This window comes from Nipponia nippon, unplaced genomic scaffold, assembly GCF_047370975.1.
Source record: "Nipponia nippon isolate SJK-2023a ecotype South Korea unplaced genomic scaffold, ASM4737097v1 scaffold_1, whole genome shotgun sequence".
In the NCBI taxonomy this organism is placed as follows: domain Eukaryota; kingdom Metazoa; phylum Chordata; class Aves; order Pelecaniformes; family Threskiornithidae; genus Nipponia; species Nipponia nippon.
The window spans coordinates 36,380,756-36,398,399 of NW_028262290.1; the positions used below are offsets into that span (position 1 = coordinate 36,380,756).

Genomic DNA, 17,644 nt, shown 5'->3' on the forward strand with positions numbered 1-17,644 from the left:
AGCTTTTGAGTGTCTCCAAGGACAGAGACTCCACAACCTCCCTGCACAACCTGCGCCAGTGCTCGGTCACCCTGACACTGAAAAAGTGTTTCCTGATGTTCGGAGGGAACCTCCTGTGTTTCAGTGTGTGCCCATTGCCTCTGGTCCTGGCACTGGGTCCCATGACAGGACCAGAGGCAACGGCCCTGTGACAGAGCCTGGCTCTATCCTCTATGCACCCTCCCTTCAGGTATTTAGATACGTTGATGAGATCCCTTGAGCCTTCTCTGCTCCAGGCTGGACAGTACCAGCCCTCTCAGCCTTTTCCCATAGGAGAGAAACTCCAGTCCCTTCATCATCTTAGTGGCCATTTGCTTGACTCTCTGCAGTAGCTCCCCAATTTTCTTAAAAATGTTGAATCCTAGATAGCTCCTATATGCCATACAGGAGCATATACAGCTCCTATATATGTTGCAAGTGAGCACGTTCTCAGAATATACAGAAGATGCAGCTGTTGCTACCACAAGTTCCTCCCAGCCTCTCACTAGGCAGCAGCGAGGCACCGACCCCTCAAAGGAGAACATCGCCTTTATTGCCCTGAATTACCGCAGCGTTTGTTCCCGGAGGCCGAGTTTTAAGCGAAAACCCGCGGTGGCCTTGGGCCGGGAGGAACCGGCTGACTGAGGGCGGCAGCCGCCCCGCCTCGCAGCCGCCCCGCCTCACAGCCGGGCGGAAGGCCCCGCCGCCGGCCCCGGGAGGCGGAGCAGGGGGGGGATAGCGCCTTCCGCCTTCCCGCCTTCGGTGGTGGTGTGAGGGGGAGCCGGAGCCGGGTGGAAGTGGGGGGAATTGTGGGGTGCTGCTGCAGAGATGGTGTCGCTGCTGCCGCGCATCGAGCGGCTTTCGTCGCGGGTGGTGCGGGTGTTGGGCTGCAACCCGGGGCCCATGACTCTGCAGGGCACCAACACCTACCTGGTGGGCACCGGGCCCAGGTAACGACCCTGCCCGAGGGCGGGAGAAGGGGACGGGGACGGGGCGGCGGCGGCCGCCGCCGCCGCCGCCCCGTCCCCGTCCCCTTCTCCCGCCCCGCTTGGGGCCTGTGCGCTGCCCCCCGCTCGGGAGGCGGCCACCGGGCTGTTCCGAAATCCCTTAACTAGGGTAAAAATGAGGAGAAAAAAATAAAAACTACAGTAATAAATTTTCGGGACGGGTGCCCGGAGGCGGCTTGGGCAGGTGGGGTGTGGAACCTCGGCCGGGGAAGCGTGCGGCTGAGGCGGGGAGTTCTGTGAGGGAAGCGGGTGGGTGCCGGGCCTCGCCGCTCCCCGGCGGTGCTAAACGGCAGCTCCTGCGACCTTGCCCCGGAATTGTGAATGTGTGGACTAAATTTATTATTTTTTCCCCCTTTGTAAGTTGTTATGCCACGGGGATAGAATATCATGGAGGGAGGAGGTGGCGTCTGGAATATGGAAACATCTGTTATTACCACATTTCCGTGCAATGCTGGGTTCTTTTTTTAGCATTATTTATCTGTCACACGAGCGCTCTAAATTGTCTCACTGTTTTTTTTTCCCCCTCTCTTTTTTCTTTTTTTTTTTAATGCATGTGTAGAAGAGTCCTTATTGACACTGGGGAGCCAGCTACTCCTGAATATATTGGCTGTTTAAAGCAGGCACTGTCAGAGTTCAACATCTCAATTCAAGAAATTTTAGTAACACACTGGCATCATGATCATACTGGTGGAATACCCGATATCTGCAAAAACATCCCTAATGGTAGGACAGAGATTTCAGATATTGTTGAAAATGTTAGATACATGGCAAGAAAAAGCTTTTACTGGGTACTTCTGTGCAGATTGGCTGGATTATTCTTCTGGAATCTCCATATAAACTACATGTAATTTCATGATACTGTTGCAGTGTGTAGAATGAGAGCAATGAATAATCTGAATACTGTAGTTGTAGCACTACAGTTTTTCTTCAATACCTGTGCATACCTTCATAGTGAATTTTTCTTACGTGTGAATAATGAGAACCTAGATTACCATCAGCAGTTTACATGATAGTAAGAGATGTGAGAAGAACTTGAATGTTCTGTTCCAGCCAAGGCATTCACAGTTCATGCACAGTTCAGAACGATAGACGCTGAGGGAAGTTGCAGGTCAAAAAGCCTCCATCCAGTGTTAGGCAAATGTTGAATGGTGCTTCTGTGACTCATAATGGATAACGTGAGCGTAGAAATCTTAGTGTTTTTGTAGAAACTGGGGGTTTTGGCTCTTGATGCATCAAGAAGGAACATTTGTAAAATAAAATAATTACTGACATTTCTTTGTTAATTTCCCTTGTGCTTTTTCGTCTTCAAAATTGCTGTTGGGACAGAGTACAGTATTCAGATTCAGTGGCTTTCACTCTTCAGTGCTTGTGGCTCTAGAATAATGTTGCTTTATAAACATAAAGTTACTGTACAGAATTTCTTGTTTCTAGTTTTGTATTCATACTGTGTAATAATTAATAGTACTTGTTCAAAGAGTAGCTTTTCTGTGGAATTAGCTTTGTTAGTGAGAAATTCAAAACATCATTTTCTTTGCCTTCTTTAAATAGACTCTGAATATCGCATCTGTAAGCTTCCGCGTGTCCCTCACTGTGAAGAAATAATAGAAGGAGGACATAAATATTTTTATCTTAAAGAGGGAGATGTGGTACAGACAGAGGGAGCCACACTCAGGTAAACACCAATTTCTGCAAGTTTGCTGGATCACTTTTTTCTTCAGAATTCTGACACATGTATGTATCCTAACTTCTAATGATTGGCAATCCATACAGCCAGTCTTTTCAACATTTACGTGTGTAGACTTCCTATCATGATCCAGCAGAGTACGTTTATATGAAGAAATTGTTTTTACGAATGAAGATTATTAGGAATTAGCCTTTGGGTTTTGGCCTCAGCAGAGAAATTAAGAACATTTCCCTTCAGAAATATTTCCTCTGGGAAAATCAAATGGGATTTTACATACTTTCTCATCGCTCTAAGTAGTTTATTATTAAAATTGATACTTTTGGGGAAGTTTATGGTAGTCTGGATGGATTATTTAGCATGCTTTGCTTTTCACTTTAAAAATATTTCCTAAGGAGACACTAAAACATTTAATACTTAAAATGTTAAATTTTAAACCTTTAACCTGTCAGGTTCTTGAATTTGGGAGGGCTTCTTCCCAGAGAGCATATTGCCCGTCTTGTTAGCGTGAACGAGTCTGAAACAGAAAGCCACTCTGCCTCACACAAACACACACACACAATGAAAAGATCTGACGATTCTGTTTCCAGAGTTCTTTCATTAACAAGGCATTACTCTTCTAAGGACAAATTTTGCTTGTTTTCCTCAGTTTAGATGTGAATTATATCCCACGTGTAGAATATGCCAGTTGGCTGATTGGAATAAAAACCATAAAAATAAAGGATGTATTTGACCAAAAGCATTTTATTTTGTTAGTGTAAAAAAAAATACATGGAGAGTATTATATTGAATATTGGAGACCTATCACTACCTTAAGTGGCCCATGTTTGGACAAAATCAATTTAGAGATGGAAAACAACTTGTTAAATTTGAATCCAAGTAAGACAGGGGTGGCACATTTTGAAGTTTGGGGTAATGCAGCCAAACTTTATGCTTGGTTAAAAGCAGGTATTCTCACCTGGTTAATTCAGTAAACACCTCAAGGATACTCTTAGATCCACCACTGTTTCCAAAACAGCAGTGTCTGCATGTTAAATTTTAGTTAGCAACCTTCAAGTTTTCAAGGTGTGCCAGGCAGCGTTGGGTTCTTTTTCCTTTGTTTTTCCATGTTAGTGGTTAAGCTTCCTGGTAAAGTTTCATCAGGAACTGGAGAATGCCACTTCCTATAAAGGCAAGATGCAACCTATCAGCTTGATTTTTATGTTGCCTCCACAGGGCAATGGCTTACCTGCTTTCTGCTGAACTCAGTATTCAGTAAGAGCTCGAAGTCATTGCATCAGATGGTGCTGTGCTTCTGGCCCCCCAGCCCTGCACTGACATGGCTGGGTGCGGTTTAGCGTTGGCCTGTGCACCACGCTTGGCGCCAGCTCTGTCAGTTGCTGAGCACTGCTTTGATGCATCTGCCATTAATTCACCAGATTCTGATGAATTTCAGCAGTGATGCTGGTCTGAGTTGTGTACTTCCCGTTTGAATCAGCCTCAGCATGAGGCCTTCTGCCTTTCCAAAATTGTAGTGAAAGGACACTGCGGTGGAGCTCCTTAGTAGCTCAGGTTACTATGTATATATATATATATATCTACTGTCGGTTCACCCTTTGCTGCATTCTAATACAGTACTCATTCAAGTTGTGGGCTCCTAAATCCTTACCATTCAGATGTTTAATGACCTGCACATAGAACAGCTAGAAGACCATGATTCCTTGTTGTATCTTACAGCTCCATTACACTGTATCTTGGAGCTTTCAGGGAAAAATAAATTTCAGGAGACAGTATGTTATCTGGGTTGGGTCCAGAAGTTTATAGTTAATTTCTAAAAGGATTGACAACCTCTTTTGCTAAGTGCAAGGTGTATGTCAAGAACTTCACACATTTCAATCTGGAAATAACGTCGATTTTTCTCTTTTAAAGCTTCAGAGCAAAGATCTCTATAACACAAATTCTACATGACTAGCCAGCTCCCTTAATGCACTTTTATTATGATGTGTCATGTAAGTAAAAGTGTGTTAGAGATGATGATCTGTGTTCTCTACATGATATAAGAAAATGGAATGGGATTAGACAAAGTGATACCCTGTTTACGTTGACATTTCAGCCTTTTTTGGTCTATTTTTTTCTGGTTCTTGTTATGGGCTACTTTGTAAGTGTATGATTTTATCATTATTTGTTTCTAGCTCCTGCAAATGAAGCATATATGCTGTATGAAAAACTTATGCTTTTTGTTGTTCTTTAAACAGAGTTTTATATACGCCTGGACACAGTGATGATCATATGTCTTTACATCTAGAAGAAGAAAATGCGGTATTTTCTGGTGACTGTATTTTAGGGGAAGGAACAACAGTAATTGAAGACCTGTATGATTACATGAAAACTTTGCAAAGGTTGTTACAAATGAAACTAGATTTAGTATATCCAGGTAAGTGGTTCTATTTTTAACTGCTCTGTTTCACTATGTAATTTTAAAATATCTCCTCTAAGAATTTGAGAACCCTTGTTACAGTCAAACACCATTACAAACGCAACAGTTCAAGTTCATTACTTAATATATGTCCAGTGCTAAGCTAAGCTGACTTTATGGCATGGTGGTTTGCAAGACTTGAAAATTGTTCAGTGATAGATATTTTTCCTTCCTGAGATTTCTCCATTTGAGGGTGAATCTTGTGCTTCTGTGCTCAAAGCCTACAGAGGCAAGAATCTTTCACTGTTGGAATCATATAGCAAATTTGGTTTTCTTATATTACTCTATCCATGCACCTTAATGTTACCCTGGGAGAAAAAATAATAGCTGTTCTTTTGGTCCTTTGCATCCTCACATACACTGCCAATGTGAGTAACCTAGTAATGGTTTTTGAGAGAGATGTCTGTCCTTTGCAGTACAGATTAATTACAAATTCATCTTGGAAAGCTGCAGAACTGTCAAATGGTTGTCTTAGTTAATGGCTTAGCTTAAATTTGAGCAAGAGCCAAGAGGCCAAACATCATGTTCTAAAAATAAGTTGCCAATTCAGTCAGTCTATGACTTTGCTTTAATTTTTTTCCTCTGTCTCCCCCAGACCTTGGGAATGCATTTACTTTTCATATAAACCACGTGTCTATTTGACGAGACTGGATTTTCAGAATTCATTATGTAACTAAGGTTCTTCATGTGCTTTTTTCAGAGCTAAATCTCAGGATTTTTTCTGACTTTTTCTGTTTCATCGTCTTCAACTTGTCATTCTGAGCGGCCATGTCTACATTCTTGGTTCTGTATTGCTCCATTGACCATCTCTGTTTAGCCTACATAACCAAATCTCTTTTGTGTTCATTCTTAAAATATGCTTCTTTTGAAGTCGGTGTGCTTTAACTGCTTTAAGATCTAAGCATAAAAATGCTATTTAAGAAAAATATCATTGTAGATATTCCATGGATGTGGAGGCCGACAGAAATAGTAACTTGCTCATAGTTATTGACTTAACTACTGGTAAAGCTAAAAATATTTTAGCCTCCAGAATCTTAATCTATTGATTAATCGAATGTTCTGCTTCCTTTCTTAAATATCTACAAAACGCAGTCTGTTCCTCTAATTGCATTTCTGCCTTCCAAAACCCCATATATGCCAAATTCTATTTGGTTTATCAGTTTTATCTGTTGTATTTCACTCTCTCCTTAATCATTATTTATCTAGATTACCCATTCACCAAGGTTGAATATTTGTCCCATTTATCTGTAACTGTTTGCTACGCTGTTTTAAGTATGCTCATGCTGTACTTGCAGTTAGGAAGCCCGTCAGATATTATGCATTTTCAGTGATGAGTAGCTAAGTATTGAGATGGTTTGGAACTAACTGTCTTTTTTTATTCATGCATCACAAAATGTATGTGCCACTGTGTAAAAGGTAACTATTGCGCAGTCAGAACAGTTGTTTATACTATTGGTATGTACTACAGTAACATGGTAACTATAGCAGAAGGTAATTTGCTTTACCAATACATTCTATATAAACTCAGTACTTTGACTTTACTGCAATTTTAGGTCTTCATAATTCTTGAACTGTTTTTCTGTTCCATATCCATGCTTTAGCACTCACATTGCAGCCTCAGAATTAGATGTAGGGGAGCATGAATTTTTGTAACAAGCTGACTGCTGGCGAGGTGTGAGTAGCTGAATTTTGCCAATCCTTCCCCTCCCATGTTTCTTTTTTAATTTAATGTGGAAATGACTTCAGGCAGAATACTCATGACAGTCTATTTAAAGCCAATAGTTGATGAGAATCCTTGGGACCAGAAAAGGGCGGTTTAGTCAGCAGAGGGCTCCCCATCCTGTAATAATAAACGATGTTCCGTGATAACATAGAAAAAAATGGTACTGGAGTTAGGAATTTGTGCAAGATTTCATGAGCCAATTATTTTCTTCCATTTTATCCTTTCTGCTTTAATTTTTCGTGTATAAAGTAAGAGAATGTATCTTCACAGGGTGTTATAAGAATAAAAACTTACTGTTTCTGATCATCTGGGCTACACAGAGGTCTGAAATAATATGAAGCTGTCTGATATAAAGTCCGAATTATTGGAAAGACAGTCATAATTTGAGAAATCTATTTCAAATGCTCAGAAACATTTATGCAGATATTAATTGACTTATGGGTGAAGTTAACTGTGTTGCTGTCCCTGAAAAATTATGAATGGGAAAGATCCACATCTGGATTTAGTTCCAAGCTATCTGACACCATTTTAATGTATGTCTATGCGTGCACGGTGGCTAGGGATCAGATGATGTAGTGGATCTGAAATGCCTTTAACTTTGCAAAATGTGGGTTCCATTCCAGGTACTGACATTGGTCTTGTAGTCTAAGCCAATTAAGTCACTTGGAAGAGCAGGGACTGGTCTTAAGACTGCCTTGTGATTCCATGTGCAGGCCTTAATTTTGAATACTTCAATGTGACTTCTGTCATTAGAGAATGCAAGAGGATGGACAGTTACCATTACAGTCTCTGCTCTGTATATCTTAATGTGTTTTTTCTAAATTTAAACTTTCGTTTCTATAAATGGAAACATATTTGCTAGAGATACTGTTATATTTGTAATTTGTTTTGTAAGGAGCAATAGCTTCAGATTAAAGGTCTTTGAAATCATTAAATATATGTGCATATGACATTATAGTTTTATAGTTACATGTTACATATCTTTTATTTACATATTATCTTTCCACAGGTAAGCTTCAATGTATATTTAGTAATTTCAAATCTACTGAAGTGAGTGTGTAAGTTGAGATATGCATAAATACTTTGAATTGCTGAAGGATAGATTCCTTTGACACTTTTTTATTTCACAGATATTCAAAACATGAAAAATTAGTTGCTCTTTTTCTGTAAGCTGCCTGTCCTCAGGCTAAATAACCTCTAATTTAAAAAGCCTTAAAACTAAAAACCCATTTAGTCAGTTAACCCAAAAGTACAAGTAAAGAATATGATGATTATTTAAAAATAGTCAGAGAACCTCAAAAGAAACTGTTTTGGATGATACCAAATAACTTCTACAAGAAAGCTATTTTTTTACAGTAGTTTCTGTTGTAGTCATTTTACAAATTACTTGGTGTTTAGACTGGCAGAGCTGGAAGTTGGTGCTGCTACTCCAGGTGAGGTATACAGGCAAAGAAATGGGAAACCTGGCTATAAAAAGCATGTGACGAATATTCATGCAAGTAAATTTCTCTATAGGTAAAACATTAAGTTTAATTTCTGTGCATGTAACTCTCATATCTGAAAAATATTTTCATTTCATCTGTTGTTTTAGTGTATCATGAGGCAGTATTTGAATTTTCTACAAAGGTTAGTGCTTTACCGGTTAAGCCTTTTTCAAATTTGATTTAAAGACCTTTCAGTAAATTGAATGTTTCTGATCTGCCACAATAAATCCAGGAAAAAACATGTGTGTTTTTTTTATTAACCAGCCAGACATAAAGTGATATATAACCTTCCTTGTGCATTGCTTATTCCTGCCCTGACACGTTCAGATTGGCTTACTAATTTGTCTTCTATTAATTTTTTTTTATCATACTTATGAAAATATGTTCTTAGGGGAATAAGGTGCAGTGTGTAAGTGAGTTTTGAAGATCTGGAAAATTTATCTGTCGCAACTAAAGATGTTACTTCTCTCACCTTTGTGTTTGCTGGGTAGCCCCACAACAGAACAGTAGTACATGAGTCCTTTGCCTCAGCCACTACTGTTCAAAGGCCAGTATCAGTTTAAATCATCAGTATCAATATCCTTTGCGGAGAGTGAGACAGGCAGACAGAGGTGATATAATAATCTGAATCTCATCTTTCAAATCTGTTCAGCAGTGAACTCCTTTTCTTTTTCTTTTTTAAATAGCCTAAAGTAGTCTTTCCTTGCTTTCCTTATCCCATCTGAAGTATTTGCTTTCCCCAGTCAGACTTTTCAGATCCTAATTCTTCCTTTCCATCTTAACGCTTTTCAATTGCAGACTGTGATGCACACATTCAAACTTAATTTTGGCCTATTTATATGAAAAAAAAAAAACCCAACAAACGAAAAAACATGCAAAGAGTGTCTTACAATTTAACGTCAAGGGTACTCTGACAGGGTGGTATGTACAGGTGCTGCTCCCTTCTTATGACTTTTAAGTCTACCGGGGTTTACATAAGAATGATTCAATTATTCAATAGCATGCTTAATTCCAAATTTAAGTAATAGCGCTCTGGTACATGTGTTTTGATTTAGGTCATGGCCCAGTAGTACGTGATGCAAATGCTAGAATCCAAGGCTACATTTCTCACCGACTTGCACGTGAACAGCAAATTCTAAATGTTTTCCAGAAGAATGCTGGAAAATCATACACGTCCTCGGAGCTTGTAAAGATAGTATACAAGGTAATTGTTGATAAAAAGTTTTTAGATCAAACTAAAGAAAATTGAGGTTATGTTCATAAAATTGTATATAACAGTTTAAGTATTTGAGTGAAGACCACAGTGGCTTTTCAAGAGAGAGCAGGTGGCTGTTTAGCTCCTGCAGTTTTCCTGCCTGAACAACTACATTTTTGTAAGTACACAGCCATTCACATGTTTCTGTAAATCTGTCACTATATGATAAGAATTTTTTCAGTACTACTAAAGCTTTCATATTAAAAAAAAAAAAAATCTTCCAAAGCTTTTTGAAGATTCACAATTTATTGAGCTAGTTTTCTAGTGAATTTTCCTGCCAGACTCATGTTATTTGGAGAAGAACTTTTTAATTTTCAAAAAGAAGGCTTTGCTTTTAGGAAGATAGTGCTGGAGAGTGGGATTTTGAGAAATGTTACTGGTTTTTACCTAATGAGCATTGGGAAATTTTAAGAGACATTTTGTCCTCCTAAAGCTGTTCCATTTTTAAATTGTTTACTCATTTACAGATACTAATTATTAAAGGATATTTAAACCCATGCAAATATTGTCATGGAATAGAAGTGATAGGTATCTGTGGAGAAATGCATCTTTAAATTTGTCTTTAAAAATGCTCAGCTACACTGACAACCCAGTGCAGACCAAGCTCAGAAGAGCACAGCCTTCTTAGTGCTGGCCAAAGTTGACATAATACAAATGGATAATGCAAAAAATGAGCAAAGTAAACAAAAATGTGTTATTAGGCTACTAGTTTAACTGGTGTAAAATTGATTTACTCATTTCAGTTTGTTGTCATTATATGACTAACTGAATGTTCAACATGGCAATTCAGCGAGGAAAATCTATGTTAGTAAACCAGGAGTTCCGTATATTGAAAAAATAATTGGGAGATATTTAAACAAATACAAAATGCGTATTTGTGTTCCCATTAGGACATCCCTGAAAATTTACTTCCAGCAGCAGAGTGTAACCTCCTAGTCCACTTGAAGAAGCTGGAAAAAGAAGGAAAAGTGTGTAAGTTGTGGATGGAGGGGTGGAAGGCAGGTCATTTTAATTTTGCTTTTCTATGTACTATTTCTCATAATATTTTAATGCATTGTTTCCTGGGAAAAATATGTATTTTATGGGATTACATTTTACGTTTCTGCCTTTTCTAAATATGTATCATTATATATATGTGTTCTAGAGATGGTTACAATCACGCAGTGTAAATTTTTGCAATTTCTGATTAGTACAGTACTTAAGTAGAGCAACTATATTTAGTTTACAGTTTTTTCATTTTGCCTTTAGTTTTAGTGAACAAGGTGAAGTATTCTATTTCTGTAATGGCATGCGCATTCAGAAACGTTATCCAGCCAGAAGCTAAGGAAAATATTTATTTCTGTACATTACGTAACTGCACCCAGGACTGTCTACTATTTACTTACTTAATTATAAGTAAATAATTACATGAATATTTAAAACCATTTCAGATTTTCAGCATTTACCAACCTGAATAACAACATGAAATTAGTTTATTTTTTCCAAGTTACCCCCTCTGTTTATTTTAATGATAAATCAGCTACTAGGTACTAATTGTTTGAACAATTGAGACTTAATTTTTGTAGTTCAAATAGACTAAAATCACATGAAGACATTCATTACTGAAGATCAGAAACTTATGTCTTCAAACATATTACATGCAGAATGCCATGGAAGCTTACCAACATGATACTTACTGCATCAACTTTTAAATGTGATCTCAATTCTTGGTTATTAACATACATTATTGACCTCCACATTTCTCCAGTTTGGCTCCACAAGATTCCTCTGGGGTGTCAGATGCTGTTGACCATTTATCCCTTCACTGCTCAAATAGCTCAAGCAACAGCATTTTCTGTTTAGATGAAGTAGTGGATAAATTAACTTTCTCTTTAAAGGTAGACTTGCAATCTTCCCTACAGAAGACTGTGTGTATGCATCTTAAATGTCCAGGAATTAATTTGTCTGAGTAAGCTAGTGACTTTTATCTTTTAAGCCAGTTTTTTTGTTGGGGGTTTTTTGTGCTTTTTTTTTTTTCCCCCAAAGCACACTTTTCATGCTTACTGGACAAAAATAGCTCAGCTTTCCTCAGAAATCACCTTTGAATTTTGAAGAGACAGCAGATAAGGAGCTTCAGTCAGATATCTGTTCACAAAGTAGCAACTGCTTGAAATTATTGGAAAGTTTAAATAACTAGAGGAGATACTAATCAGAATAATTGTTGTGACTGGAGGTCCTTGATTCATCTGTGTGCTCCAGCTTTCCACGAAGCACGAGAAGTGCCCTTTAAAGTTTTTTGGGTTGTTTTGTTTTTATCTTCAATTTGTGCTCAGAGAGAAAGAGGAAAGCAATCTCATCAGAACACTTGGGGTTTTTCTGTGCTGACCTCTGCAGTGTGGAAACAGTTGTTAAATTTTTAAATACAAGCTTAGACCCAGATCCATGATAAACACTTACCATCGTGTGACCTTTGTCAGTTTTTCAGTTCAAATTAAGGACATCTGTTAAGGAAAATGGATTCTGTTGGTTCTGAGCCTGTAGCACACAAATGCTTGCGTACTCATGTTATTTGGTTTTGATATGATATCCTTTCCACATAGCCTGAGTTGCAGTATTTCAAGTTTTGTTCTCATTATGAAAGACTTGAGTTGCAGTCGTAACACTGTCTGCTTCATTTTCACACATATCTTTCCAAAGAAACATGTCGTCAGTATGGGTAATGAATGTGGGAAGCGTATTACAATGTTACAAGAGAGCTACTCCATGCAAATTATGGCCAGGTGCTCTCTGTTGCAGTCATTAAATCACCACTTCATTCTAGGGCTTGCAGTTTATGTTAGTACCTAACTTCTATAATTTCAGTTAGGAGTGATACTGCCTTTACAGATTTGCTTTTCTCACTTTAAACAGAAAAATAATGTCTTGTGTACAGGAGCATGGCACAATATGCGCACGTAAGCTTCCTCCCGTGTTTGGATCTAAATATCTTGGTCATTGTTTCACATTTTGAAAACACAGCTGATGAAGAGATAAAAATAATTTGACTGTTCTTAATTTAGCAGCACAGATTTTTTTTCTCTAAAGTTCATAAATTTCAGAAAATGCAACAAATGCTTTGCTACCTCAAATTTCTTAATGTCTAGAAATGTTAATATTCTGAACTTTAAATAACTGTAGGATCATTAAACCCTTTTTTATTAATCATTCTTTATATTGCTAGGTTACATTGTGAAACAGTTAATGTTTATCACCTTCCAGTAAAACTCAGCACTGGCCTGAAGGAAACTATTCCAATAGTTTTAATAAAAAATGACATGTACAGACATACATATGCATGTACAGGTTAAATTTGAGATAGTCTGATGTTTATATGTAGCATCTAAGTGTTAGTTTGTGACTAATTCGGTCTTATTTTCTTAACAGTACCTGAGGCGTCTCCCAGCTTCAGATGGAGGAACAATTTGTAAGTTACGCAAGATTGCTCAAGAATATTTTTAGTCTGCACGGTTGCTGAATGAAAAAATATAATGATGAGCTCAGACAATATGTAAAATAAAAACTAATTCTTCTTTCTTTTTTTTTTAAGAGGTGGTAACAATTTTAAAGCAATGTTACAGTCAGTTAACTAATGTTTTTCATATTCTATTTTATGCGAATTTTAAAAATAACCTGATAGGTGCTGAGTTCATAAAATGGAATGAGTGTGAAGAAATGAATGTTACCTCTGTTATAAAATACCCAGCTTTATAATCGGTGGCAGAAGACAAATAGCAAGGTCTCATAAACTTGATATTACAATATTATAAAGCAATATTATAAACGTAATAAATCAGATATATAAAAATATCTAGTAAAAAGAATAGATGTTATTCTAAACCTGTTTTCATTTGCTTGTGCTTTTCAAAAAGAGATTTTCTAGTAAGTTACCAGTACATTCTAAAAACCAAGTTATTTTTGTTAACAGATGTAAATACTGGGGTTTATATTCCTTTTCTAATTTAACTGCCTGTGCACATCTTAGCTGGCCGCTCACTGGAACAGGTTTTAACAAACGCTGAAAGTAATTCCAGACTTCTGTGTTTTCTGGTGGAAACACCATTTCTATGGAATTCATTCAAAGGATTCATTAATTTCAACTAATCAATATCAAAAAATGCAGAGTTGGAGCAGACTCTTAAATTCCGTATCTTATATAATTCTGCAAGAATGGGATTAAAAAGCTGTATAAATTGAGATATGTGTTATACACTATAGGAAGTTAAGTTTGTCTATCACTTTATAACTAACAAGCTTCAAGTTTTGCTGTTAAATCCGTTTAAACTAAAAATATTTTAACTAAAGGTTGTATTTGGTTTTAAGATACTGTATACTGTATTAAAGTACAATGAAGATTAATTTAAACTGCAAGTTCAGTTCTCTGTGTAACTTAAACTTTCAGAATAGTGTATAAATATTTGCATTACTTTGTGTATTCAAAGTGTGTGAAGCTTTTATGACTTATGCCCTTCTTTTAATGCTGGCTCAACCTTAAAAAAAAAAAATCAGATATGAGATGTTTGAAAGTACCAAAGACAAATATATGTCCTTGAAAATCCTTGAAAACCTTTCACCATTCAGTCCTGTACCTTCATTTGTGAAACATGCGTATGTTTGGGTATTTAAGGCTGTATTGGGTTTGCGTGGCCAGGTTTTGGTAGTGGGGGAGCTACAGGGTTGGCTTCTGTGAGAAGCTGCCAGAAGCTTCCCCCATGTCCGATAGAGCCAATGCCAGCCGGCTCCAAGACGGACCCGCCGCTGGCCAAGGCCGAGCCCATCAGCGACGGTGGAAGCGCCTCTGGGATAACAGATTTGAGAAGGGGGTAAAGAAGACCTGCGCAACTGCAGGTCTCCTAGTTTTGCTTCCTTTTATATTTTCTATTTACTTGCATTTTTCCATTTCAGCCACTTTTTTTTCCCCTTCTCCCACAAACTTCATTTTTTTCAATTCCTTTTAGATTGTTTCTCTCTTCCTAATTACTCAGAAGCTTTTACATGGATTTCTTGCTATTAATAATCGTTTTCCTGTAGCTATTTTATTAATTTATACCTTTATTAATTATTACCTTTTCCATTGGTAGGAACAAAAAGGTAATTACCACTGTTTTCTTTTTTAAAACCTTAATTCACATGCTCTGAATGATGTCATTTTGCTTCAGGAAAACAGAAAGATCAGTGACATGGCACAATTTTCTGTCACGAGGTCTGAGAACCTAAGCCAGCAGGAAGCTGGTATGAAGAGGTGATGTCTCATTAACTTTCTGAGGTAAAGAAGAAATCTGCTGGCAGGCAAAACGTCACTGAACCATTTTCTTTTGTTCTACTATACTTCGTTTTCAAATACACAGAAATGGCTTTATAATTCAGTTGAAGTATCGTTGGAATTTGCAGGCAGGAAAGAAAGCGAAAGGATACATATCAGAGACTTCCATGTTCCGTGCTGTGCTGCAGCAAATGCCTGACATTCTTAAAAAATCAGGGAAACTGCAGTTTAACCAGACTTGTCATTGATGATCGTGTGTGGTGTCTCTGGAATATTAAAAGCAGAGATGGCACTGTTACTAAGATGTGTATACAATACAGGATACTTTTATCAGCTATGACATGTTGTTAAAATCTTAAGACTCCTTGTTGATTATGAGATCATAAATCAGAAGGAGTGTTTGTTTATTTAAAAATAGAATGGTAATGTAAGCTATATGCCATGTGTGTATAAAAACGGGGATTAGCCTGTTTACATCCCTTGTATTGAATACATTCATCCGTGCAGACTGCATTAAAAGTTAAGAATAAAAACAGGGGAAGGGGCAATTTCTGTGTCATCAAGCTAGAAGGGCGAATGTCATTTGCTGGGAACAGAAGCTGGAAGAAGCACAAATTGCATTTCCAGCCTTCCTGCCAGCTAATTTTAAGATTCTGCCCTGAGAGGCAACATTATTTATTAGGTTTAAGATGTAGCAAAGAAGTTTGATGGTATTTATAACCTTTTTGTGGTCTTCTATTCTGTTTCTTGCTAACGTGCTTATTTACATTTCGTTTAAAACGTCGTTCTCGGTTATATCTTTAAGGATGTTTGATGACGAGTGAATTCAGGAAAGGTTCCCAACTAGGAAGGGCATTGTTCTCTTTGTGTCTGTGGCTGCGGGTGCAGTAGTACGCTTGCCACCGAATCCTCCACAGCCTGGCCACCTGAAACGGTGTATGGGGTTTGCGCGGCAAGGTTTTGGTAGCGGGGGGGCCACAGGAGTGGCTTCTGTGGGGAGATGCCAGAAGCTTCCCCCCATTTCAGACTGTTGGGAACTTCCTTCCTAAATGACGGGATCATTTTGAGGCCTAGTATGTCAAAATATGGACATCTGGAAAGAAACCTGGGAAACGTAGACCAGCAACCCATTGGCAAGAAGCAGACTGAGGGCAGACAGTCTCGGGTGTTTTAGATCACCCCACTCTGCCTAAAGAGCTATAGGAAACATCACGGGGTAGAAGAAGGAACTCCAATCCAAGGAAGGTGTGGGAACTGTTCAGGTGAGGCAACAGGTTGCCTTGTTTTCCATTTCAGTACAGCAGTTTACACTGTATCGTCAGGACAAACACACAACCAAGCTGAAACCACGGAGCTCTGAACCTGTACGAGAGGACTTTGAGCCAGGCACCCGAGGCACTTGCTGCTTATAGCTGGAGAAAAGGGTGTCTTGTCCCAGTTAAGTCCTGTTTGTTATGTTCTGCGGAGACGAGATGACCTGATTTCTTTTAAGGCTGAGGTGGGAAATAGATGCAAGACTACACGGCAAAAAGGATTCTGGTTTTTATCCCACCGCAACGTACTTCACGGGTGCGGAATGTTACATCCGTGACTACACGGTATGCAGTCGGGGATATACTTTCACATTGTTATTGCTGAAATAATGTTGTTCTTACTTTAGACTTAACAAAATACTGGTGTGGCCAGGGGATGAAGAGATCTCTAAGATATAAAACATCTTGGGACTGAAATATGAATGCTTGTGCTGTTTAAACTTTTATATTTAAAAAAAAAAAACCTCCAACTGTGAAGGGAAAAATTTCTGTAGCCTTTTCTGTATTTGTAAGTACCCCGGATCATCTCTGAATACCAAGTATCCCTGTCTCCCAATTTAATAAATTCATACAAAACCTCTGAGCATCTTCACGGCTGATGAAGATGTTTCACAGTTGAAAAACCTGGGCATACACCAGTCAGTCAGCTCCATGACTCGCTCACTGCTCCCTATAGTAGGAAGAAACCAACCTACCAACACCAGCTTATACAATGTATTTGGTGCACGCTCTCCATTCCGGCAAGGCAAAGCCGTACCGAATTGTTGCATCTTAACCTCTTCCCCTGTATTCATTAGCTGCTGGCAGCAAAAGCTAAACTTCAGCCATGAATTACTGCTTTTCTTGATCTGTCTTCTCCATATAACCATTGGGAGCGTCTGTCAGCCAGAAGCTTTAATACATAAAAGTTGTGTGAATTTTGGGGGGTTTGAAGGACAGCTCAATTTGGCCCGGATGTTTTCTGCATCAGTGTTGATTTCTCAGACCTCTTCATTCATCTGGTTTAACCTGGTTAACAGCGGCCTGTGATAGGGTTGGGTTTTTAATCCACATCTAGCCTCCCTTTTAATCTCTCCCCCGACTTCCCGGTTAGAGTCACAGAATCATGCTTTGGGATGGAAGGGACCTTTAAAGGTCAGCTTTTCTGCCCTTCTGCTTCCATGTCACCAGAGCCCTTGCTGCCGTTACCGGGATAAGGTATGTTATTTCTGGCCGGACGGTATAACGTAAGCGGCCGGGCCGGCAGGAGCGGGCTGCCCGCACGGTGGAAGCCGTGCCCCGCGGCTGCGCCTCCGCCGGAACCCTGCGGAGCCCGGGGAGGGGGCTGCCCCAGCGCGCCCTTCGGGTGCCGCCTTCCAGCCGGCGGAGGGCTGGCGGCAGCTAAACTTCGCCGCAGCTCTAGGGGGAGGAGAAAAATCAAAGGTGAACCT

The 17,644-nt window shown here is 38.9% G+C and overlaps 1 protein-coding gene across 8 annotated transcripts; it reads left to right on the forward strand.

The window, feature by feature from the left end:
* The first annotated feature begins 770 nt into the window (after positions 1 to 770).
* On the forward strand, positions 771 to 16,794 carry LACTB2 (lactamase beta 2). Of its 8 annotated transcripts, XM_087751607.1 has the most exons (9): positions 771 to 968; positions 1,585 to 1,748; positions 2,574 to 2,697; positions 4,941 to 5,119; positions 9,424 to 9,572; positions 10,514 to 10,595; positions 13,026 to 13,065; positions 14,798 to 14,904; positions 16,198 to 16,794. In XM_087751607.1, exons 1-8 carry the CDS (start codon positions 847 to 849, stop codon positions 14,853 to 14,855), a joined length of 918 nt encoding a protein of 305 aa, XP_087607733.1. In that variant the 5' UTR covers positions 771 to 846; the 3' UTR covers positions 14,856 to 14,904; positions 16,198 to 16,794. The 8 variants fall into 8 exon arrangements, with proteins under 8 accessions (XP_087607733.1, XP_087607707.1, XP_087607751.1 ...); XM_087751581.1 differs by lacking the exon at positions 14,798 to 14,904; XM_087751625.1 differs by lacking the exons at positions 14,798 to 14,904; positions 16,198 to 16,794 and adding an exon at positions 15,707 to 15,723 and having other exon boundaries at positions 10,514 to 10,621.
* Positions 16,795 to 17,644: the final 850 nt, after the last annotated feature.

Coding starts and splice junctions, on each gene's coding strand:
- LACTB2 (XM_087751581.1), top strand. CDS start 847: ATGGTGTCGCTGCTGCCGCGCATCGAGCGGCTTTCGTCGCGGGTGGTG. Junction 1,749..2,573: donor CTGCAAAAACATCCCTAATG/GTAGGACAGAGA, acceptor TTCTTTAAATAG/ACTCTGAATATCGCATCTGT. Junction 13,066..16,197: donor TTCAGATGGAGGAACAATTT/GTAAGTTACGCA, acceptor TTTCCATTTCAG/TACAGCAGTTTACACTGTAT.